A 25700-nucleotide genomic window follows, 5' to 3' on the forward strand; every position below is an offset into this window, starting at 1 on the left:
CTTGTACTTTATTTGTAAATGCTTGCTGATTGACCTTATAGCATGTCATCATGTTCTTAAAATTCCCTTAAAGATCTAGCTTTGGTGTGTTTGAACATTTCATATCTTCCTCCCTGCATACAATTTAGGCTTAATTTTACCACACAACAAAGGAAGTTGATGTTCTCAATGTTCCACTTTTTCCTGATCAGGATCTGGACATACTGAGACGATGTAGCCCACGTGCTCCTTCATAGTGAGGCTCTCACCCGGTCCACTCCTCACCCTCCCCAGCATTCCTATGGGGCCTCTCTTCTTCCTTAGGAAGGGCAGGGTGCTGGCCTCCACCTTGCCCTAGGGAGCTTCCTCTCATTTAGTTCTTCCTTTCCTGTTTCTCTGCCTCTGAAAGTTGGTGCCTAATTTGTTGGAGGGTGAACCCTGTAGGTTGTGCTGAGCGCAGACTGAACTGTGTGCAGCAGTTCTTGTTTGGATGTCACCAGGCGCTTCTTGACCTTGCTTCCCTAAGAGCATACCCCTTCTGGAGACTTTCATTGAGCCCCGGGTCTTGGAGACTTCAGGGAGAAGGAGGACAGCTGGAGTCAGTGACTTGACATTCACTCATTCATTCAGTGGGCACTTAATAAGCCCCATATGCCCAGCTCTGTGCTGGAGGCAGGGGTGATTGGGACCTGTCACCTCAGACTTTAGTGTGCTATAGAAGAATTTATTGCTGGAGGTAACATTTGCTCTTTGCTGCCTTGGGCTATTTCTTTTCTTTGTCTACCAACACACAAGTATCCCTTCTTCACTGTTTCTGTTTTACACTGCAACATCTCTGAAAAACAGCATTTGGTCTAAGAATATATAATGGCAAAATCTACCCACTAAAGCTCTCTTTGGTAAAGCTAATAGACATGGTTTTGTAGTGCAGACCTGCTTTATTTGTAAATTAGAATGTGAAATTTTCACTTTCACATGGCAGGGGAGAAATGTATCTGACAAATATTCACAGACTCAAGCCCTTCATATCTGAAACCTGTATGTCCACAATAGAAATCTGAGGAGGCAGATAGAAATAATCAACACAGTTCTGGGACCAGGGCGGGGAGGGGGTGGGGAGAGAGAGAGAGAATTTTTATTTGTTTTTAAAGTTAGCCTTGCAGTAAACCTCTTCTGGCAGTTACCTGCACAGACCAGCTTGCTGGCTTTATTATCTGTGTGGGGAGTGGCCAGCTGAGGCCCAGGTAGGCCGTACTCTGACAGTGGTATAGATGTAGCAGAGTTTTTGAAGTGTCCTTTTATAGATGAACCATGGAGAACAGCCGTTTTCCTCCCATTTCTGAAGAAAGAGTTAAGTTCAGACAGTAAATTAATTATGACATGACTGAATCCAAGAGTAAATGTGTCTCTTCTTTAATCCACCTCCAGTATAGTGTGCTAACAACAGCTAACTCACTCCTAGAGAACCCCAAGTCCCTCCTCTGTCTCCACCAAGATGTAGACCCAGGCTGCCTTCCTGTCCTTCTGAGCCCTGCACACTGATCCTCACTGGGGTGTCCTTCCACTCTGCCTACCACGCAACAGCCAGAGACACATTTCACAGTATAAACTTAATTTTGTTCCTAGTGTTTAAATTCACAGGCTTTCCAACACACTCAGAACACATCCAAACCCCTCTTACTGGTCTATGAAGGCCTACAGAATCTGGTTCCTCCTGGGTCACAGCTTCATTTCTGCCCCGTCCATCCCCCATCAGTCTAGCCACTGACCTTTTCCCTATTTCTGGAACTTGTCCAGCCTGCTCTTTCCTGGGGCCTGAACACTGTCTGTCCTTTGCCTGCCAGCTGTCACCTCCCCAGTCTCCACATGGCAGGTGCTCTCCCCCCACCTCCTTGTATCATTAAAGTTTCAAACATATATACAAGTAGAATAATAAACAATTCCTGGGAGACAACCCCCCAAATCCCAACTCAACCATATTTGGTGATGTTTTCTTTCTCTGTCCTTTGTTTTTTTCTTTTTTGCTTTTGCTTTTTTGTTGTCGGCACAGGAATGTTTTAAAGCAAATCCCTGATGTCGTGTCATTTTACTTCTGGATACTCGTTTCTACAAAGTAAGAATGTTCACTTTGCAATGCCATTAGCACAGTTAACAAAAGTAGCAGTAATTCCCTCAGACCATCTAATACACAGTCTGCATTCACTTTTCCTATTTGTTTTCCCTCCTTTGTACACTTTGATACTTTATCAGGATGCACAAGATAAACTTGGCTTTCATGATTTCCACTTTCCTCCTCTGCCGTCCATTTCTCTTACTGTGCTTTTCGTGATCCCTTTGTTCTTACCTTTCTTTCAGTTTGGTGTTCTTTCTAACATGGTTTGCTCACATTTTACTACATTTTGTTAGCTCTCATTTCATATGCTCTCATCTGGTCATCTCACTTCTGAGAACTTTTTCTGCTTTGTGCTGTTTTTCAAAGCATTGGTTAGTCGCTCCTTTAATTTCTGATAGCCTAGCCTGGAATAATTGGTGCGGATGAGCTGTTGTCCTATTCAGTTTCACCTTGTTTTCTCTTATAGTGCTAGATAGGATGGGATCATATTTTGGCATTGTCCCTTATATGTCAGATGGACTTCCCTGTTGATGGAGGGAGCTGGCAGACAGGGCAGCCCTCCCAGCCTCCTGAAGGACTGAGGTGGTGAGCTGACTGGAGCTCCATGGCTACCAGGCTTTCAGAGCCTGTGCTTTTCTGCCTTCCTGGACTTCCTGCTCCTGCTCCTGCCAAGTGCCCCTAGGGGAGGGCCTATCTTTCTCAGTTCAGTGGTTGCTTAGGGGTTCTACAGCCCCCAGTGACCAGCCGTCCTCACATCCTGAGAGGACCTTGCCCATTTCTGACCAGCTGTTCCTAGATCCATTTGTTAAGGATCCCACTCAGGTAGGGCCTCCTTTTTGGAAGGTGAGTATTACCTGTAATTTGTCCCCTTTTACCTTCCTCAACCAAGCTCACAGCTGCTGACCCTGGGTGGTCCTATTCCTGTTTTGTAAGTAACTTTTCAAATCTAGTTTTCCTGAAGATTTCATCCATCTCTCACTCTTGCAGTTGCTTTGTCTGGTTTCCCTGATGAGATTTAGAAAAATTCCAAAATTATTCTTGCTTCATTAAATTAAATGCTGCCTTAGGGGCTTTCCAGACACCTTCAAGGTGACTACCCTCAGGTGCTGCTGTCTTGTTGCTTTGAGTTCTGTGTGTGGAATACATCACCAGCCACACTTCCCCTTCAGTCTCTGGACATGTGGCAGGGCCATTTTGCTCTTTGGCTAGAAGAGTAGTGGCCCAGTGTGCTGTAGATAATCATGGACACAGTGCGCTTATTCCTTCCTTGACACCCTAGAAATTGGGGGACTCTCCCCCAAAGCTCTAAGCCTTTTTACCTTAGTACCATAAAAATAAAAGAAAAATCCTTTCCTAAAATATTATAAGGGTACTTAAACTACAAAATATAAAAAGAAAATACCATTTAAGATATTAAATTAATAATGAAATGTATATGCAACTGAATATCACCAAAAAATAAAGACCTAAGCTTACCTGGTCTTAGTGAAGAGAACAGCTGTCTTGGTCTCTGTCTTTCTGTTACAGAGTCCTTCATTGTGTGTGTGTGTGTGTGTGTGTGTGTGTGTGTGTGTGTGTGTAGACACTATGGTTAAAGTCAGACTAGTGCCAGGTATCTAAGACATTGTGATCTGTAGATTCACAAACACAGTGCTTCCATTAAGGAACCCGTGGTGTACTGGGAAGAAAGATGGACTCGGAGCCAGAGACAAAGCAAGAGCCTTGCCTGCCTCTGCCCTTTAGTAACTGTCCAGTTACCTTCCTCCCATTGGTAAAATAAGGAGGTTGCCTCTGACTACTAGGATTTTTGTAAGCATAAACATTTGTTCAGGTAAGACAAATCCTAACCTCAAGAGGCACGAGAGAACTGGTGGAGTTCAAGCCCCAGTACCACAAAAAAAAAAAAAGTCATGAGACAAGTATTTTCTAAGTTGAAATCTCAGCTATAAAATCACTTGATAATGAAAGTAGAAGAAATACTTAAAAATCATACACTTCAGTTTTATTTTACAATTATCCATTTGCAAGTATGCAAAATGCCATTAAGCGTTTTATTGTTGTTGTCGCTTACGGTGGCAGTGTCATCGGGGATATATCGAAGAGACTTCTTGGAGCAGTATAAGCATAGTTCCAAAAATAGTATCCTGTGTTTCTGAAAATTTTGAATTAACACCCAAAAATTGGAATGCCCCTGGGTTTGTGTTTTGAATAAGCTTGTGGCGTGTTGTTTATTCAGCACAGTGATTCTTGCACTATGTGAGGAGGTATTCTATCACTGGTAGAATAATGATGATAGCTTCCTCAAGCTGAACACATCACACTAAAGAATTTTACGTGTGTGCTTACTTAACCAGGCTATGACAAACATGCTATTATTACTGTTTTACAGATGAAGACACTGAGATGTAAGAAAGTTGAACAGTGCCACACAGCTGGTGAAGAGCAAAGATGGTCATACCCTAGGGAGCATTCAGGTGGTTCTTACAGGGTGCTGGAGTCAGTTCTGAGCTCTCTGTACTTATTAATACATTTACTCCTTACAAATTCCTGTGTGGTTGGTACTAGTGTTTATCTTTTACAGATGAGGAAACTAAGGGACAGAGAGGTTATGTGACTTGACCATGGTCACATAGCTATCTCAGGTCCTGTCAGAGCAGAGCTTTGAACTTAGAAAGAGTGTCCAGGTTTTTATCTACTATATCATGTTGCTGGGTATCAGAGTAGTGGCTGACAGAAAGTACCCAGAGTTCTTTCTTTTGGCATTCATTAGAAGTGACATCTGTAAGGGAGCAAAGGATCTGAAGTAAGGAAAATTGCAAGCTCGTTCTTCTTTCCATTAGTGCAAACATTACATTTTTAGCCAGGATGCATGTAACCTAAAATTAAGCAAAGCAAAATTTCCTCTTGCCTAGCACCTGAAATCTCGAGTTGGGGACCATATTGCAAAGTGGATGTCCTCTCCAGATCCCCACGGTCATAAGGAGCACTAGAGACTTCCAACTGATGCCCTCCAGCTGCTGTGTGGTTACTTTGCGGTGCTGCTTTGTTGTCTACAAAATGGTACTCTGGAAAGTCATTAATTTAAAAAGGGACTTCTCAGAGGGTAGCAGTGCTGGGGCAGGTCTATTAGTGGTACGTGTTTATGAGAAATCTGAGATGATACTTATTGACAGTGGGAGTGGCCTGAGGATTTGTTATTTAAATAGAATTTTACTTTCTGGTATTTGAACTTTTTCTTAACTTCAGGTTTGTATTTAGGAAAAAGTGAAACAGAAACAACATCTTTGAACATCTTTCATGAGCATGTAGATACCTAGGTGAAGCCAGGCTCTGTGTCTTGCTTGGCTGTGCCACTGTGCATCCAGGGAGCCAGCAGCACTGCTGTAGGAACCATCCGTGACAGGGAAGGGCACTGTCAGCAGATCCAGCACCACTGCCTCGCCTTTTAGTTATTGAGCTGATTGCTTGGAAAGTCTTTAGTGGTTTTTTAACTTGAAAAGAACAAATTTGAAATAAATAAATTGATCTATTAACCTGTTAAAGGAAGGTTCCCACTGTGCCTAGCACTCCCCATCGTCTCAGATAAGGTTGACTAAGCCACACTCTAACAGATTTTCAGGGTGATGTGTGGATCATAAAATGACCATTAACCAACTTACTTCGTTTATGAGAGACAGGCGTGTAATGCCCCTGCCCTGTACTGAAAACACACCCCACTGTGGTATGCAGCATCACTGCGAAGTCATTGATCAGGTGAAAATGACCAGTTAACAAGTGTTTCCTGGGCTGGAGGCTTTATGAATAATGTGTTCTTCAGTTAAAAACAGCACTTTAAGCAATTGTTTAAATCTAACCACTAGGGAATGAGGTAGAGAGCTTCATGAATAATTTATTTTCAAAAGAAAAGATTAAGGGATCTGAACTTTTTCACCTTCCTAAACCTTTTCAACTTAAGTGAAAATACCTACAAATGCTATTGATCCAGATAAACAAGTCATAATGCATACATGGTATCCTAAGTTTCTGTATTTCACTTTTGAAAAACCTTTTTTGAGAAAGGTATAAGCATATAAATAAGAGTTTGAAATAAGAACTGGGTCCTGAATTGCTGGAAGGGTTGCGGGATCTTAGATGTAACATTGAATGTGCATTAGCATAGTGCCATGGGAAAGCTTGAAATATGGGTAATGTGTCCTTGTATCGAAAAGGACTCCATCAAAGCAGACCAGTTGATCCCTTGTGCTTAAACATTATGCTTTTCACTTTCTAAATAGACCACCATGTTAGAAGAATCGCATGTCCTTGCTTCAAGGTTTAAATGAGGGAGTTTGGTGGGAGTTAGGTAGTTATCAGCTTCACAACATCCAAACACCTATCCCACCTTTTCTTCTTCTCATGTCACTGAAATATTCTCCCAGTTTTTGCACTTGTGGTCCTATCTGAAATGTGGCCACATTGACTTGCCCTTTGGGTGACATTTTCATTAACCACCTTGGCATTGGATGAATTTCAGAAGGTGAGCCTGGATATGCTTCAGGCTCATCATGCCACCTGCAGTGACTGTTACTTACTGAGTAACTTACTTTGGGAGCTATTGTAAGCACCGAACACTGATGACTGTATGTAATCCTTGTTCACTTAAACAATCTTCTGAGGTAAATGCAGCTGTAGTTTTCATTTCATAGATGAACACACTGAGGCTTGGGGTACTTAATTACTTGCCCAAGTTCCCTGGAGCCCAAGTTTTTTAACCCTATCAGCACCCATATCTCCTTCTCCTTTGTCCTACTTCAGATCAAAAGTACTTATCCTTGTGTGTAATCCACATCACATAAAGGCACATGCACTTATTCACTAGCAAGTTTTTTGACCTCCGTAACAAATTGGAACACAGTCAAGAACCAAGAAATATGATAGCAGGCCTAACCAAAATTGCTGTTGTCAGTTCCCCAGACTGTCAGAGACCCTCTCACAAAGCCCATTTTCTCTGGGTTGTCAGGGTAACGCATTTGGAAACGTGCAGCAGACATACTAACAACAGCTAGGAGCCAATGCTTATATAACGAGAGAGAGGAGACAAGGAAAAAAACTATAAATATACAGTACAGGGCTTGAGTTGATGTTCATAACATTAACAGAAAATTAAATAGTTTTGTTGTTAGGAATAGATGCAAGCCTATCTGTTTTAAAAAGACTCATTAAAATGGCTGCAATTAAATGTAGGCATCCAAGAGCTAAGCAGGCAGCATGTGAGCTCTTCGTTAATGAGAGGCTGACGGTCTCCAGCAGGTGGACAGCTGAGGGGAATAGTGGGACGGGGTCTTGTTCCTGACAGCCACTGGCATCATGAATACTTTCACCATGATACAGGACGCTTGATTGTTCCCATCTTCTTTTTCTGCTTGCTGCTTCTGGGGGCTTTCAACAATTTCACGTTTAAGACAGTGGGCCTCCCATTTTGAGCCAGTCACACTTGAAAACTATCCCTTGAAATTATCTGAACCTAATTTCTGGCAATTTTGTTTCAGAAATACTAACCTCAGGGGTCTTTGTTCTCTACAATAAAACTTAATCTATTTGGAAAAATTCCATTTACTCTCTGTAGAAATTGACTGGCCATGGTTCCTGTGAATGATACACTTGCTATTACCCCTGAACACTGTAAAAATGAACTCTGAAACAGTTGGGTAGGGCCCAAACAGAAAATAATGTATGACTGGGAACTGGCTTAGGTGAACATACGCTTTAATACTTTATTGGTCATTGCTGCACAGGTTTTAGAAATATAGCTTCTGCCTTTTGAAGTTTATTTTGGGGTCGGAAACTTTCTTGCAAACCAAAATAGATGGATCAAGTGTGTTTGAATCAATGCTGAAATGTCATCCACATCTGCAGAATGAAAATCATTAGCTAGTCACTTGAAATCCAGATAAAATGAATCTGTCTTACTGTGAACTTTATCCAGCTTTTATAGAGTCACTTAACAGGGTTACTATTTTATTACAGAAGTTTTTCAGAAAACACTGAAGTACATATTAATAGAGCCTGGGCTAGCCCCACACCTGGATTGATGTGAGTGTGTCAAGCATACACTTTAAACTTAAACTCATTAAACTCTCCAGAGTATGTGCTTGAAAAAAAAATAGATCCCAGTTTCTCAAAGCCTTGTGACATAATTTCAATTGACATTTCAACTATGGCCAGAATTTATTGTTGAAAAGGCAAAGTAGGTAAGAATATAGCACTCCTAAAAAAAGAAAATTACAAAGGAGTTTTTAACATGTGCCTAAGAGGCTCTTAAATCTGTCTTTTGGAAGAATATTGCTTTATGATACTTATTGATAGCCACATTTTACTTATTTTTTTATTGTGCTGGGACATTGTGGCATTACTGTATTTCAAATATATCATATTTGAATTCACCCCTCCATCATGTTCCTTTACCCTCCTTCCCCCATTCCTGCAGTAGGTCTCACCTTTCCATTTACATACATGTGTACACAGTATTTGTACCATATTCACATTTTAAAGGTCCATGTCTTGGACTGGTGTAGAGGAAAGAAGTCATTTAGAAGGGTCTGAGTTCCAGTACTGACTTTGCCTCCAACCTGCTGGAAGGCTATGCACAAGTCAGCCAGCCTCTCCATAGAGGGAAGAATTTGGTTAGATAACCTCTCAACTGCCTTCTACCTCTAGAATTGTATGATTCCTTTGGGTACTATTATTGTAATTCTTAAGTCTGTCAGCTCTTGGAATGTATTTCCAAACATGATTCACTAAAGTGCCTCCACCTTTCTTGAGGAGGAAGCAGTGCTAGAGGTGCCACAACACATGTTGCCGTCTTTCAGAGAGAGCAGAAGGCCCTTTAGCTTGAGCGTGGATACCCCAGTGGACACGAAGAGGCTCTGCTGTCATAGGAGTGAGCGGACTGCAGAGAGCAGAGCTTCCCCAGTGCAAGATACTGAGATACCATTGCTAGTTAATGACAGTGCAACTTCTGTCATATACTCTGCTGCCTTCATTAGGCCTTGAAACACAGAGGCCAATGGCCGATCATTATTTACAGTGGAAATGTGAAAAGGCCCCATTTCCCAGAGCTGTCAGCAGGCCCTCAGAACCTTCACAGGCATGATGAAAAGTTTCTGAGTCATCTAATCAAGTGTAAATGTTTTACATTCTTAACAAGTAATGTGCTATACTGTTTTGAACTCAACAAAGAAAGAAACCTTTGAATTAAGGCTGAAAACTATCTGAGAACATTTCAGGCAGGGAGGAAGGACTGTTCCATGGTTGTGATGTGCATTATTCACAGCCACTGCGCAGATAGCTTCGTGAAGAAGTGCCATTGTGTGCACTCGGATCCTGCTGCAGCATAGTGGGCCGTTTTAACAGGCACATGTGTGATGGGTTTAAATATCAAGTTTGGTGCAGTGAGCAAAACCTTACTTCTGTGTGAGGGTTAAAAAATGTTGATAAGCCGGAGTTTAACCTCCTCGTTTTTGCACTCATTTGATGGAAAGAGACCTCTCTGATGGCACATTTTCCCCTTCCCCAGATCTGTGGCAGGAATAATTCTGTGAATAATTAGGCAGGTGTCGAGTTTGAGCCCTGAATGCCTCTACAGGCGGCCATTTCCTTGGCTCTCCTGGCAGCCTGTCCTCTGCTAGCACTCTTCCACTTGCAGAATTTTCCCTAATATTCAACTTTAGCATTCCCTACTGTCACTTTCTGTTACTATTCTCATCGACCAAGAATAATTGATCTGCCTTCACTCCGCCTTCCATTTGCATGCTTTCAGAGTAACTCTGTCATCTCCATCATCCTTGTGGTAGGCAGCCTCTGTCCCGGTGTTGCGAAGGAACCCTTGTATACCTATTTCCAGTAGGACTATTGGTTGAGTCCTCTTTTACACAACTCCCGCAGTTGTCACCCTGGTACTATTAGTCACATTGCAACTGCTCCTGTTTTTTACTAAAATAGAATGATCAGCTTGCATTTTACATGGAATCATCCATGTTAACACAGTTTCAAGCAGGCGACTTGAACACCATTGCCTCGTTGACTCAGTCACAGTATGAGTCACCAAAGTCCTTGTCAGATTGACTGGGAGCCGAGCAAGAGTGACTTTGCTCCATCGTTGTGAACTATGTCCCTAACTTTTGAACAGTCTGCTCCACCCACTGGAGCGTTGCGTATGTGCACACTGCACTTTTCAGGTCAGGTGCATATGGTGATGTTTGGAGTGATTGATGGAGTGACTGATGTGACACAACTGCATGTGTTAATTGTAGCAGGTCTTCTATTTAGAAGAGTGGGTGTCTGAGATTTAAGACATTAAGGACCTGGATGCTTGCACTCCTGGCTTCTATTTCTAAAGCTGTTAACATTTAAGTAAATAATTATATCTATCTATCTATTCTGAGATTCTCTGATGAAAGTATTAGGTGTGTACTCTTAGTTACGCATGCCCTCTGAACACCCCACGCAGCCACATTAGGGCAGCCTACTGAGCTGCAGTAAGTGTGCACTTGTGAACTCTAGTGGGCGGGTCCTTTCTGTAGATCTCCTTGATTGCAGAACTTCTGTTTCCTGAGGTATTTTTTAAGATGCCCATCTTTAGTCCTTGACTTGGTTGCATAGTTCTTTCTTGTTACAAGTTTCTTCAGAAATATCCAGTAATAAACTTCCTTAGAGGCAAGGCAATGTGTTTTATGCCAGAACTGTACTTGAAACATTCTGCTATTAAAAATACTGATAGATTTTACTAAAATCCCTTACATGTAATAAATTCCAGTTAGTCCCAAAGATTAAAGAGTAGGGTGTTTTAATTAATTGAATTTTCTGGATTACTATATGGACCTATACAACTGCTTCTATATGTAATGTGTAATGCATTGGCCTGAGCTAGCAGGACCCATTAGATGTCCTCTCATCCACAAAGAGGAGACTCAAGCCAGGAGGGCTGTGGCCATGTGCATGGAGAGTCTGGATGGAACCTCGATCTCTCCACGGCTCCACATGGATTCTCAGAAGAACGCACTGCCCCATGCCTCGGGTTAAAGTGAGCTGGTGGACAAAACAGTGGCTGTGTGGATTCTGAGCAATCTTGCACTGACTTACTTTCATCAAGAAAATGTGCATTATGTCATTTAGTCTTCAAATGGTGTTTCCAGAAGATCTTGGTCGTTACATTCTGGCATGGAAGAATCCAAGCAGAACACGTGGATGGGGTGAGATAGAAAAGTTTTATTAAAGGAAGGGAAGTCACTGGTTCTGCCAGGTGAGGGAAAAGAAGAACAAAGGACCAGGGTCTATTGGTAGGTCATTTTTATATCACCTTGAACTTGGAGGTGGGGAGAGAATGCATCATCACCTGGCTCCTCTGACCTGTTGGCTAGGGGGAGGAGCGCTTGAGTCAAGAGGGGTAGCAGTCCCAGACTCTCCCTAACCTAACCTGCCTCAGAACCACCCTCAGTCAGGAGATGCTGTCTAAAATGACTATTGCTGCCATTTAAAGATGAGCATTGACAGATTCCAAGATGGCGGCTAGAGGGAGGAAGCAGAAAGCGTGCCTCCTAAAGTAAAATCTTGGAGAGATGCTGGAGATACACCTTACAGGAAAAACCACTGAGAAGAGGCAAAACTTTGACTCCTCCACACCCCCCAGCCCACGTGTAACATTCCCACTCCACGTTAAATGGAGAAACCAGGAGGGCTCCCATGCCACCACCAGACACCAGTGCCCAGACTGCTTGGGAAGATGAGGACCACAAGGTGAGCTAAGCAGCACATGGTACTCCCACAGACAACCCTGGGCCAGGTCAGCATAACCCCCTGGACAGACCGACCCCCACCCAGGGAAAAAAGAGAAAAAAAACTGAATAATAAGCAATAACGACAAAAAAGACATGTAGCAAAGAGGGCGGGGTGCCCTGAGCGCTGAAGGCAAGGGGGAGGTGGAAATGCCCCACGACACTGTAAATAAACAAGCCGACAGAGAAGGCAAGAGCGGCGTCACCACCCAGCAACCGGGAGCGGGAAAGCTTGTAAAAGTGGTGGTGGGAGGAAAACTCCACAGGAGAGGGGGGAAGGCCCACTTCCCACTAAACTGTAAATAAACACACCGGCCTGAGAAAGCTGGTGATGTGTCACCTCCCCCAGTGTGCTTGGAAAGGGGAAAGCTTGTAGCAGCAGCTCCCACACAGGAGAACTCTAAGTAAACATAGCCTGGGGGGCTAAGTGAGTGTTAAGCTCACTCTTGAGATCTGCATAAATAAAGCCTCCAGCAACAGCAGGCTGACAGCAGCGGGTAGGTGAGCTGCAGCCTCAGATAGCTATTCACAGAATTGTCTCCAGACTCTTTTTTTTTTTCTCCCTACCTTTGATGAGAAAAAAACTGAAATACACCTGCATGCTGAAAAACTTACTGAAACTGTATTGCATTTGAACTTGGGACACTTTGTGGTATTTTTTGTTTTGTTTTGTTTGGTTTGGTTTGGTTTTTTTTCCCCTTTGATGAGACAACGACAGAACTACTTCTGAGACACCATCTCCAGGATTGCAGGCTGAGGAACTAACACCAAAATTGTTAGGACTGAAACTTTATTGCATTTGAACTTGGAGATTTAAAAAATTTTTTTTTCTCAATCCTCTCTCTGTCTCTCTAATGCCTGTTCAGCTTACTGTTGATTAGTACACTATCTCTCCCTGTTTATATCTTTGAAACTTTTTTGTTTGTTTTGTTTTGTTTGTTCACTTGTTTTTCCCTCTTTAACTTCTTTGCTTTCCCTCTCCTCTCACCCTTCCATTCTAAATATCACCATTGTTATTATTTCAAGCTAGAAAATACTTAATTGCACACAGTACAGGGACAATAACAACACCAAGGACAATGACGGTAAGACAGAAAAAACAGGGAAACCAGTTCCCCCACAGCAAAAAATTAGTACAGGAACCAGAGGGAAATGAAGAAAACAGATACTCAGATCCAGACTCCAACAAAATAAAGATAAACTATGCCAAAGAACCCAATGAAGCCCACAAGAACAATCTAAAAGAAGAAATACTACAGGTAATCAATGAGAATTTTATAGAGATGATACTGGATAGGGTCAACCAAAATGTACAGGAGACACTCAAGAAATTCCAAGACAACAAAAATAGAGAATTTGAAAAAGGACAAGAAGAAATAAAAGAAACCATAGAAGCACTGTATAAACACCAAAGTGAAACAAAGAACACGATTAATAAAGAGATGAATGAACTCAGGACGAAAATAGACAACATTAAAGAGGAAACGACTCAGGATATGGAAAACCTCAGAAAAAAGAACGAAACAGAATTGCAAAACAAAATGGAAGGCCAATCCAGCAGAATAGAACAAACAAAAGACAGAATCTAAGAACTTGAAGATGAAATGGTAATTAAAAGGAAAACCAAAGAACTATTAGTTAAACAACCTAAGACCTGTGAATAGAAGATGCAAGAACTCACTGACTCCATCAAAAGACCAAACCTGAGAATCATGGGCATTGAAGATGAAGAGGTGCAAGCAAAGGGAATGTGTAATATATTCAACAAAATAATAACAGAAAATTTCCCAAATCTAGAGAAATCTATTCCCATACAAATGCAAGAGGCCTCCAGAACACCAAACAGACCAGACCAAAATAGATCTACCCCATGGCATATTATCATTACAACAACAAATACAGAGACCCGAGAAAGAATATTGAAGGTTATAAGAGAGAAAAACCAAATAACATACAAGGTAAACCCATCAAAATCACAGCAGACTTCTCAACAGAAACATTAAAAACAAGAGCTTGGGGAGAGATCTTCCAGACATTGAATGAAAATAACTTCAACCCTAGGATACTCTACCCAGCAAAACTATCATTCAAAATAGATGGAGCAATAAAAGTCTTCCATGATAAGCAGAAACTAAAACAATATGTGAGCACAAAGCCACCACTACAAAAGATTCTTCAAGGGATTTTGCACAAAGAAAGTGAAACCCAACATAACCATGAAAGGGCAGGCAGCACCAAACTACAGGAAAAGAAAAAGCAAGAAAGTAGAGAGTAACCTCAACTTAGGTACACACAATCAAACCTTCAAACAACTAAGACAACTAAATGACAGGAATCACCACATACCTATCAGTACTAATGCTTAATGTTAACGGACTTAATTCCCCCATCAAAAGGCACCGTTTGACAAACTGGATTAAAAAGGAAAATCCAACAATTTGTTGCTTACAAGAGACCCATCTCACTGACAGAAATAAGCATAGGCTTAGGATGAAAGGCTGGAAGAAGATTTACCAAGCCAATGACCCCCAAAAACAGGCAGGAGTAGCAATACTTATCTCTGACAAAGTAGACTTCAAACCTACATTGATCAAACGAGATAAAGAAGGACATTCCATACTAATAAAAGGGGAAATAGACCAAAAGGAAATAACAATTATCAACCTATATGTACCCAATGTCAACGCACCCAATTTCATCAAACATACCCTGAAGGACCTAAAAGCATAGTGGTTGTGGGAGACTTTAGCACCCCATTATCATCAATAGATAGGTCATCCAAACAAAAAATCAATAAAGAAATCCTAGATCTAAAATATGCAATAGATCAAATGGACCTAGTTGATGTCTACAGAACATTTCATCCAACTTCTACACAATATATATTCTTCTCAGCAGCCCATGGAGCCTTCTCCAAAATAGATCATATGCTAGGGCACAAAGCAAGCCTCAGCAAATATAAGAAAATAGAAATTATACCATGCATTCTTTCTGATCACAGTGCAATAAATTTGGAACTCAACAACAAAAGTAAAGACAAAAAACATGCAAACAGCTGGAAACTGAATTACTCATTGCTTAATGAACAAAGGGTCATTGATGAAATAAAAGAGGAAATTAAAAAGTTCCTGGAAGACAATGAAAATGAAAACACAACCTACCAGAACCTATGGGACACAGCAAATGCAGCCCTGAGAGGAAAGTTTATAGCCACTAGTGCATATATTAAAAAGACTGAAAGATCCCAAATCAATGACCTAATGATACATCTCAAACTCCTAGAAAAACAAGAACAAGCAAATCCCAAAACAAATAGAAGGAGAGAAATAATAAAAATAGGAGCTGAAATCAATGAAATAGAAACCAAAAAACAAAACAAAAAAAACAAAGAATTAATGAAACAAAAAGTTGGTTCTTTGAAAAAATAAACAAGATCGACAGACCCCTGGCAAACCTGACTAAAATGAGGAGAGAAAAAACCCAAATTAGTAGAATCAGGAATGCAAAAGGGGAGATAATAACAAACACCATGGAAATCCAGGAAATCATCAGAGACTACTTCGAGAACCTATATTCAAATAAATTCAAAAATCTTAAAGAAATGGACAATTTCTAGATAAATATGATCATCCAAACTGAACCAAGAGGATATTATTCACCTGAATAGATCTATAACACAAAATGAAATTGAAAGAGCAATCAAGAGTCTCCCCAAAAAGAAAAGTCCATGACCTGTTGAATCTCTGCTGAATTCTATCAGAACTTTAAAGAAGAACTGATACCAACCCTCTTTAAACTGTTCCACAAAATAGAAAGGGAAGGAAAACTGCCTAACACATTTTATGAAGCCAGTATTACACTTATCCCAAAACCAGACAAAGACACCTCCAAAAAGGAGAACTATAGGCCAATCTCCTTAATGAACACTGACGCAAAAATCCTCAACAAAATAATGGCAAACTGAATTCAACAACACATCAAAAAGATCATTCATCATGACCAAGTAGGCTTCATCCCAGGAATGCAGGGGTGGTTCAACATACAAAAATCAATAAATGTAATAAACCACATTAACAGTAGCAAAGACAAAAACCACTTGATCATCTCAATAGATGCAGAAAAAGCCTGGGATAAGATCCAACACCATTTCATGATAAAAGCTCTAAGAAAACTAGGACTAGAAGGAAAGTACCTCAACATTATAAAAGCTGTATATGACAAACCTACAGCCAGCATTATACTTAATGGAGAAAAACTGAAATCATTCCTCAGAAATCAGGAACCAGACAAGGATGCCCACTATCTCCACTCCTATTCAACATTGTACTGGAATTCCTAGCCAGACCAATTAGGCTAGAAGAAGGAATAAAAGGAATACAAATAGGTAAAGAAACTGTCAAAATATCCCTATTTGCAGATGATATGATCCTATACCTTAAAGACCCAAAAAACTCAGAAGCTGTTAGACACCATCAATAGCTATAGCAAGGTACCTGGATATAAAATCAACATAGAAAAATCATTAGCATTTCTATACACTAATAATGAACAAACTGAGAAAGAATGTATGAAAACAATTCCATTTACAATACGCTCAAAAAAAAAAAAATCAAATACCTAGGTGTAAACCTAACAAAGGATGTGAATGACCTCTACAAGGAAAACTATAAACTTCTGAAGAAAGAGATTGAGGAAGACTATAGAAAGTGGAGAGATCTCCCATGCTCATGGATTGGTAGAATCAACATAGTAAAAATGTCTATACTCCCAAAAGTAATCTACATGTTTAATGCAATTCCCATCAAAATCCCAATGACATTCATCAAAGAGATTGAAAACTCTACTGTTAAATTTATATGGAAACACAGGAGGCCACGAATAGCCAAGGCAATACTCAGTCAAGAGAACAATGCTGAAGGTATCACGAAACCTGACTTCAAACTATATTACAAAGCAATAACAATAAAAACAGCATGGTACTGGCACAAAAACAAGACATGAAGACCAGTGGAACAGAATAGAGGACCCAGATATGAAGCCACACAACTATAACCAACTTGTCTTTGACAAAGTTGCTAAAAATATACAATGGAGAAAAAGCAGCCTCTTCAACAAAAACTGCTGGGAAAACTGGTTAGCAGTCTGCAAAAAAAACTGAACCTAGATCCATGTATATCACCCTATACCAATATTAACTCAAAATGGATCAAGGATCTTAATATCAGACCCCAAACTTTAAAGTTGATACAGGAAAGATTAGGAAATACTCTGGAATTAATAGTTATAGGCAAGAACTTTCTCAATGGAACCCCAGCAGCACAGCAACTAAGAGATAGCATAGATAAATGGGACTTCCTAAAACTAAAAAGCTTCTGTTCATCAAAAGAAATGGTCTCTAAACTGAAGAGCCCACCCACAGAGTGGGAGAAAATATTTGCCAACTACACATCAGACAAAGGACTGATAACCAGAATATATAGGGAACTTAAAAAACTAAATTCTCCTGGCGCATGGGAGGAGGCAGGGACTCTGGGTGCAACAAGAGTTATAGAATGTCAGAGGAAGCTGTCTCCCAGGAAGAGACGGACTAAAGGAAGGGTCCCAGTCACCATGGAGGACTCACACCCTGAAGACACCATGGAGCAGCAGGATTCCCCCAAGGAGAGGAGCCTGGGCAGCCCAGGAGGCAAGCTCTTTCCAGGAGCGTCACATGAAACGGGAGCTCCCAGCAGACTTTGTGGCCAAGAAGCTGCAGGGCACCCTCTTCATTTGCTTCACCTGTGCTTGTTCCCTCCCTTCCTCCAAGACCCTGATCATCCACCAGCGCAGCCATGGTCCAGCCACCAGGGCCTCCCTGCCTGCTGCACCCACCACCGTGCAGCCCACCTTCCCTTGTCCTGACTGTGGCAAGACCTTCGGGCAGGCCACTTCTCTAAGGCGACACCACCAGGTGCACAAGGCCCATGCCCCTCCTGGCCCCTTTGCCTGCATGGAGTGTGGTCAGGACTTTGCCCAGGAGGCAGAGCTGCACCAACACTACATCCGGCATGCTCAGGGGAGCTCTGAGTGCAGCCCGAGCCCTCTCCACCATGACATGGGCCCTGGGTTTCCTTCCTTCCCTGGGAAGAGAACGGCTCTCAATAAATAAGATCTAGAAGAAAAAAAAAAAAACTAAATTCTCCCAAAATTAATGAACCAATAAAGAAATGAGCAAGTGAACTAAACAGAACTTTCTCAAAAGAAGAAATTCAAATGGCCAAAAAACACGTGAAAAAATGCTCACCATCTCTAGCAATAAAGGAAATGCAAATTAAAACCACACTAAGATTCCACCTCACCCTGTTAAAATAGCCATCATTAGCAACACCATCACCAACAGGTGTTGGCGAGGATGCGGGGGGGGGGGGGGGGGCGGAAGGAACCCTCTTACACTGCTGGTGGGAATGTAAACTACTACAACCACTCTGGAAAAAAATTTGGAGCCTACTTAAAAAGCTAAACATTGATCTACCATTTGATCCAGCAATACCACTCTTGGGGATATACCAAAAAGACTGTGACACAGGTTACTCCAGAGGCACCTGCACACCCATGTTCATTGTGGCGCTATTCACAATAGCCAAGTTATGGAAACAGCCAGGATGCCCCACCACCAACGAATGGATCAAGAAAATGTGGTATCTATACACAATGGAATTTTATGCAGCCATGAAGAATAATGAAGTGTTATCATTCGCTGGTAAATGGATGGAATTGAAGAACATCATTCTGAGTGAGGTTAGCCTGGCCCAAAAGACCAAAAAGCATATGTTCTCCCTCATATGCAGACATTAGATCAAGGGCAAACACAACAGGGAGATTGGACTTTGATCACATGATAAAGCGAGAGCACACACTAGATAGCATTTGTTGCCTTCAATGCAGAAAAACTAAAGCAGACACTTTAAAGCAACTGAGGCCAATAGGAGAAGGGGAGCAGGAACTAGAGAAAAGGTTCAAGAAGAATTAACTTAGAAGGTAACACACATGCACAGGAAATCAATGTGAGTCAACTCTCTGTATAGCTGTCCTTATCTCAACTAGCAAAAGCCCTTGTTCCTTCCTATTATTGCTTATACTCTTTCTTCAACAAAATTAGAGATAAGGGCAAAATAGTTTCTGCCGGGTATCGAGGGGGTCGGGGGGAGAGGTAGAGGTTGGGGTGGGTGGTAAGGGAGGGGGTGGGGGCAGGGGAGAGAAATGACCCAAACATTGTATGCACATATGAATAAAATAAAAATTAAAAATAAATAAATAAATAAATACAAATTAAAAAGAATAAAGATAAGCGTACATAAATAAATAAATACAAATAAAAAGAATAAAGATGAGCGTTGAAGCTTGGTAGATTGCCCCATGTGACAGAGCTGAGACTTGGTTCTGGGGCGCTGGATACCCCATCTCAGAACCTACAGTGCTGCCTTCCTGATATATTAATTTTCCATCAACATGAAGAGGACTCTTTTCAGGTGTTGTTTTGAGTACAATACTTACTTCAGTAGTAATATGTCAATTTGATATAGTACATGAACCATCCATATTAAAGTACATATAGTCCAGATGGGCAAGTGAGGCTAAGGGCTTCCCTGTGTGGGGCACAGTTTGAGACCATTCTACTGAAACTGCTGTGGGTGGTGCTTGGCATGTGGAGTCCACCTCTCCTCTCAAGGCATTGGTGAGCAGCCTCACAAGTAGCTGCAGACTCAGATGGAAAGAATGGAACTTGTGTGAAACCCAGCTTGTGGCTGGCCTCTGAGAACCGTGATTCCATAAGCACCTGTCACGACAGTGCTGCCACCCTTATCTAATCCTGAGCCTCAAGGGCACTGATGGTTCCCTCATTCATACAGCCTGGAGAGCAGTGCAAAGTGAGTTCTTATTACAAGTTCTGATCAGGTCCTGGCTCTTGCCAGTATCTGGGTCTAATACTCACCCCATTAAGTGAGTCAAATAGTTGGGCTTGGTGGTGCCCAACTATAATCCCAGTATTAAAGGGTCAATGGCAAAAGGATCACAAATTTGAGGCCAGCCTGGGCTACAGAGCATGACTTCATCTTCATAAGTTTGGAAGTACTTTCATTATCATTCATTTGAAGATATTTTCTGATTTCCCTTGTGATTTCTCCTTTGGCTTGTGAGTTATAGAGAAGTATGTTCTTTAATTTACAAATACATGGGGAAGGAGTTCCTGATATATTTTCGTTACTGATTTTTAACTAAGTTATGGTCTGAAAGCATATTCGTCATGGTTTTGAAACTTATTTTAGACCCACCCAGCTTATAGTTTATCTTGGTGAGCATTCCACGTACACTTGCACAGGATGTCTGTTCTGTGTGGGGTGTAGAATGTATATGTCACTTAGGGCCAAACTGTTCAAACCTTATTTTCTGTCTATTTGTTCTGCCAATTACTGGGAGAGGTGTGTCATTGGCTGTAATTTTTTAGGAGCATACACATTTAGGATTGTTTCATTTTCTGGATGAATTCACCCTCTCAAGCTTTTTAAAATTTTGATTTTAAGTCATTTGTAGGCCTTCAGTGATTATAAATATGGGCTTTATTCCCCCTGAAGTTTTCCCCTTTTGCTGAGTAGAGGAGTTTCTTTGGAGTGGGGTGCCATGGGGAGGAACAAATAGGACTAGGAGGGGCAGTGGTGGCCTTGGTCAGCAGGGGTCAAATTGGTTGATCTTATTTCTTCTCTGATAGGCTTATGAAAGAGCTGGTGTAAGAATCTGAAAGACTCACTGAGTTCTAAAGCACAGTGAGCAGAGTAGGGCTTGAGGAGGCCACCTGCCACCTGGAGAGGATGCTCTTGCAGAGCACCATTCACCTGTCTCAGATACAATCCTAGATTTGGGTCCATGGAGAGAAATGTTCTGGCATGATTTTTAACTCTTATTAAAAGTGGCTAAAGGAATTTTGGAGCTGTTGGTTGTGCCAGAGCCATTTTATTTTCTATTAAGGGAGCTGCTCCTGAGCTCTGCCACACATCCCAGACTCAGGGTCCCTCACAGTCAGCCATGGTGACTGGTCCCACACCGTAGCCCTTGCCTTGTGGGGTTGCTGATCTGTACATCCTGGTCTCTCCTGGGCTGCCTGTCCCTTCCTCCACCTTTAGAATCTCCAAAATGGTATGCATGGGGGAAAAAAGTCACAAGTTTCTTTTTCTTTTTCTTTTTTCTTTCTTTTTTCTGGGGTTTAAACTCAGGGCTTCACACTTGCTAGACAGGCACTCTGCCACTTAAGCCACACACACACACCAGCCCTTTTTTGCTTCAGTTATTTTTCAGGTAGGGGCTTGTGTTTTTGCCCAGGGCTGACCTCAGAGCACGTTTCTCCTACATTTGGTTCCTGTGTTATAAGGATTACAGGTATGACCACAACAGTCAGCTTATTGATTGAGATAGGGTCTTGCTACCTTGATCCTCCTGATCTCTGCCTCCTGGGTAGCTGGAATTACAGGTGTGAACCACTCCACCTGGCAACAATTTTCAAATATAGGCAAAACCCTTTTGAAACCAAGATACTTAATTATATACCTTACTTTAGAAAGGTGTTTCTAAATTTAGTCATTCATAAACCATCTATAGGATTTTTCTGTTGTAACCTTTGGCCAACCATTCTTTTATTTGCATATTTTTCTTCATGTAAACTCTTTGAAAAGTAAGCTTCTGTGTTTGCATAGTTTACAGTGATGTTTATGAAATTATAGGTTTATTTGTAGATGTTTATATATATAAATGAAAAATATCCGTCCATAGCTCACCTAAAATCACCTCATGTACCACTTTGTGAATGTGTGTGTGTTGCATTTTGAACATCATTAGTCCAGGGCAAATGTAAATTTGATGGTGAATTTAGAAGAAAAGCAAACGAGCAATTGGTGAGGAGCAGAGGGAGGAGACTAGCTGCACCTGTCAGGTACAGGTCCCTTTAAGAAGGGGACAGGATGCACTTAGCATGCACAGGGTGCTGGCTTCAGTCCCCAGCATCAGGAAACAGAGAGCAAGACTGGGGTGCCTGTTTATTTCTCAGTGAGGCAGATCCTCCCATGATTCTGCTACTCTATTTGAATGACATGAATTTCCAAGCCAGCCACGTCCACAGTTAAAATACTACGGGAAAACTTTGTTAAATGAACAGAATATGTCCTTCCGCAGTCAGGACCCTCTCACCACTGTTGTCATCAGGTAATTGTTTTCCAGTTCACCATACTTACTCCTCCAGCAGGTGCAATTTCACAGTTGTTCCAGTGTCATGTATTTCTCTTGGGAAGAGCCTTTCATTGTTCTGGAAGTAGATTTCACAGGGATGGTTTCTGGACTGAGGAGGCTTCAGTATAGGGGCTGTTTACAGGGGTGTGGGGAGCCACCAGGGCCTGAGGCAGTACCTCATGCTGGGCCCAGTGGGCAGGGTCTCCACTATCCTTCCCCAGAGTGCCTGGGTGAGAGAGAGAAAGGTATAGGGAGAGCACTGTGTGGAGAAGGAATCCTGATGACTTTGATGATGGATCCAGCCAATTCCTGGTAACATCAGAGGACTCACTCCCCTTCTACCTCCCAGTGTCCTGGCAGTGCCTCCTTTTGGCCAAATCCACCAGAAACGGGGGCGAGGAGGGGTTGGAGAGTGTTAGAGGGAGGTAGAAGAGTCCCTGCATGTGGTCCACGTGACTCCTCCTGACAGGGTACAGTCATTGGCGGAGCTGGTGGTTCTGAAGGGGGGTGATGTCTCTTTGGTTATAACTCCATCCAGTGCTCTGTGTGTAAAGTGATTGGGGCTTGGGGGAGGTTGTCAAAAAACATAGCTACTGCTTCTGCAGCCTGTGACAAAGCTGAAGTCAGCAGTCATAGCCGACTCTACCTCTACCTAGTCCATATCCCACTTGCCTGTGCTGCTGGTGTCGGCTGAATAGTGAGATGAAGCCAGCCCTCATTGCTGCAGGCCTGGGGTCCTTTGTGTGTCCCAGCCAGCCCTCAGTGATGCATGACTGCCTACTTCTGCCCCCAAAGTCTCTGGTCAGGGCCCAAAAGCTAGTTGATGTCCTTCCTCTCTGTGTGGGCCAGCCTCCTGAGCACGGTGCAGGATGGAGGAGGGGCAAATGAAGATACCCAGCACAGATCTTGGTCTAGATGCTGAGCTCTCCAGCCTGCCTCCTAAAGCACGTTTCAGATCACACAGAGCAGAAGTGGTCTGCCTGCTCTCCTGTGGCCTTCCTATAGACATAATGAAAAGAACTCCTTACTCACTGAAATGCACTAGTGCATTAAAAGGAGCAGGAAATCTGAAAGAATTTCAGTTTTCAGTGCTGTGACCAACTTACTGAGACTTTGTATTCCTCTTTACTCAGGCAGAAGTTCTTTCTACAGGAAAGGGCAATTTTTTTACACGTAAAAGGAACAACATATATTGATCACGTCTTTTGAGCTAAGCACTTTATGTGCCACATTTGCTCCTGTAGTTCTCATAACAACCACATGAAGACAGTAGTGTAGATATTTTCAGACAACAAAGCCAAACCTCAGAGAGATTCAAGTAACTTGTCTCAGAAGAGGGCAGAGTGAGAAATTGAGCATCCAGGTCCCTGTGATTGATTCCCAAGTCCTAGCTTGATTCCCAGCACAAGGTTCTCTTGTGCTGTGTGCTAGACAGTGTGATGGGAGCTGGCAGCAGGGAGCAGGATGGATTTGAACCTTCTTATGGAATTCTTGTTCTCATGGGCCCAGTAGGCAGTAAACAGCCAGTCCCCAGGTGTGTGGAATAGCTTATGAGTATTGTGAAGGACAAGTGAAGGATACTGGATTTGTTTTCATTTGGAGAAAGTTCTGTTCAGCAAGGTCCTGAAGGGGAGTAGTTGAGGAGGGAGAAGGGGAAGAAGCCAAGAGACAGTGCCTAGGACTGTCTGTTTCTGCCTGTTGCCATCCTTTTGTCATCCTCTCAATTCTGCCTCATAACCCAGTTGCCCTGCATTCATGTAGTCAGGATGGGATAGGGAAGGGACAACCTCACCGTGTCTGTATGCTCTGTTGGATGACATTTTCTGGTTTAGGGTTTTTTACTTGCTGTAGAAGAAACAATTACAAACAAGGTTCCATTAGATTGCTTTGCCTCGATTTAGTCTGCTTAAGTCTCTCCAATCACTGAATGTTTACTGAAGGTGTACTGTGTGCAAAATCATCCCAGGGCTTGACTCTTCCCCAAGGAGTTGATTGTGATGAGTGAAAGCAAAACAAAATGACTGTCATATGAATAGCATGCTTGTCCTAGGAGAGGCTTTTCTGGTTCCTAGAACGTGTTGGCTGTTTCTGACTGGTCGTGTGCATTTGCTTAATGTATTGTTATGACTAGAACAGATGACACATTCAGGAATTGTGATTATTCTCATTGTAGAATCCAGCATATCCATTCTCAGGGGACATTAAAAAAAATCACGGGGAAATGAGGTCTTATTTTGTGTGTGCAGCAAGCTGTGAGTTACCACAACTGACTGTCACTCAGAGCATTGCCAAGAAGAGCCAAGTATGGGCAGCCAGGCTGCACAGGCAGCCAGTGCTCAGCCACTGGCATTGGGAAGGTGTGAGCTGTGTGCCCTTACTAACTATTGTTATTGTTTAGGAAAGTTCAACATGGGTATTTCTGTTGTTTGGAGTTTTTTTTCTCTTAAGTTGTAAGGGTTTGGCGAGAAGGTAGTGAAATTGCAATTCTCTAGGAAAACTGGAATCCATGAGATAGCTGAATAAATTTGTAATGCAGGAAAAGCAGAAATTTAGGAAAACATGTGCCTTTTCGTTATTAATACAAGATGAAATGCAAAGCAAATAGTATTTTACCCCTTCTTGTTGCCTAACAACTTTGCATGCTAAAAAGCAGAAACCCAGCAGAACTTACAAAGATTTGACTCAGTTGTCCTGTTCCTCCGGAGTCCAGCCTTTGCTTTGAAGCAAATGAATGGTAAGCCTTGGAGGGCAGAGACTTCTGGAATTGTCACTTAATCCTTGGACTCACTCAATCACTGAGCGGACATTTCCTGAATGACTAGACAAAGAGAAGATCAGTTGGTTTCATTTTGTTACTGTGTTACTTAACATTTTCTCAGTTGTTTTATGAGACACCCGGAGAATGACAAAAGTGACATCTGCTTTTTCCATGGGATTCTCATAGCCTTAACGAAAGCACTGTGGTATGTGGTATGGACACAAACCCTGGAATAGGGACTCCAGAGACATGGGTTCTGGGTTCAACTCCACTATTTAACCACACTGTCACCTTGAGCAAGTCTGACCTCCTTATTATTATTCTATCCTTTTCAAAGGAGTTTTGTACTTGCCTGCTTACTTCCCAGAGTTGGTGAGAGAGTGAATGAGAGGAAAGATGTGAAGGTGTTTTTGCTTTGAAAGCAAAGCCTGGCTGTTCTCTTGCTCTGCCTCCTCCCGCAGAAATCCCTGTGAGCGCCTGGGCGTCAGTCATCCACTTCTTCTGCAAAACCTGCCGAGGGCTGGCTCCTGCCATTGTTCTTCATCCTTTCTTAATATCATGGCTGGAACATGCTAGTTGTTTGTTGAGGATTGTCGGCCTTCAGTAAATATTTATTAATGGACACAACAGGAGTCATTTAGGGAGTTAAGTTCTTTACTCTCTAAGTCATGCCAAGCATTGTATATGAATTCTCTTTTTATGGTGGTATTTGCCTGTGTTTTAGTTCATGACATGCCCATGAACTCACTGGGCTGCTTGATAACAGAAAGCACCCAGGCTTGTC

The 25700-nt window shown here is 42.1% G+C and overlaps 2 protein-coding genes across 2 annotated transcripts in view; both read left to right on the forward strand.

The window, feature by feature from the left end:
* Positions 1-25700, forward strand: part of Med27 (mediator complex subunit 27) — a 201345-nt gene that overhangs the window by 95678 nt on the left and 79967 nt on the right. The window lies entirely within an intron of this gene.
* LOC141415769 (uncharacterized) lies at positions 1108-18120 on the forward strand. The gene is given in 2 exon segments (XM_074052953.1): positions 1108-17591; positions 17593-18120. Coding segments are annotated over 2 exon segments (1059 nt in total). The 5' UTR covers positions 1108-16992; the 3' UTR covers positions 18053-18120.

This window comes from Castor canadensis, chromosome 13 (assembly GCF_047511655.1).
Source record: "Castor canadensis chromosome 13, mCasCan1.hap1v2, whole genome shotgun sequence".
Lineage (NCBI taxonomy): Eukaryota > Metazoa > Chordata > Mammalia > Rodentia > Castoridae > Castor > Castor canadensis.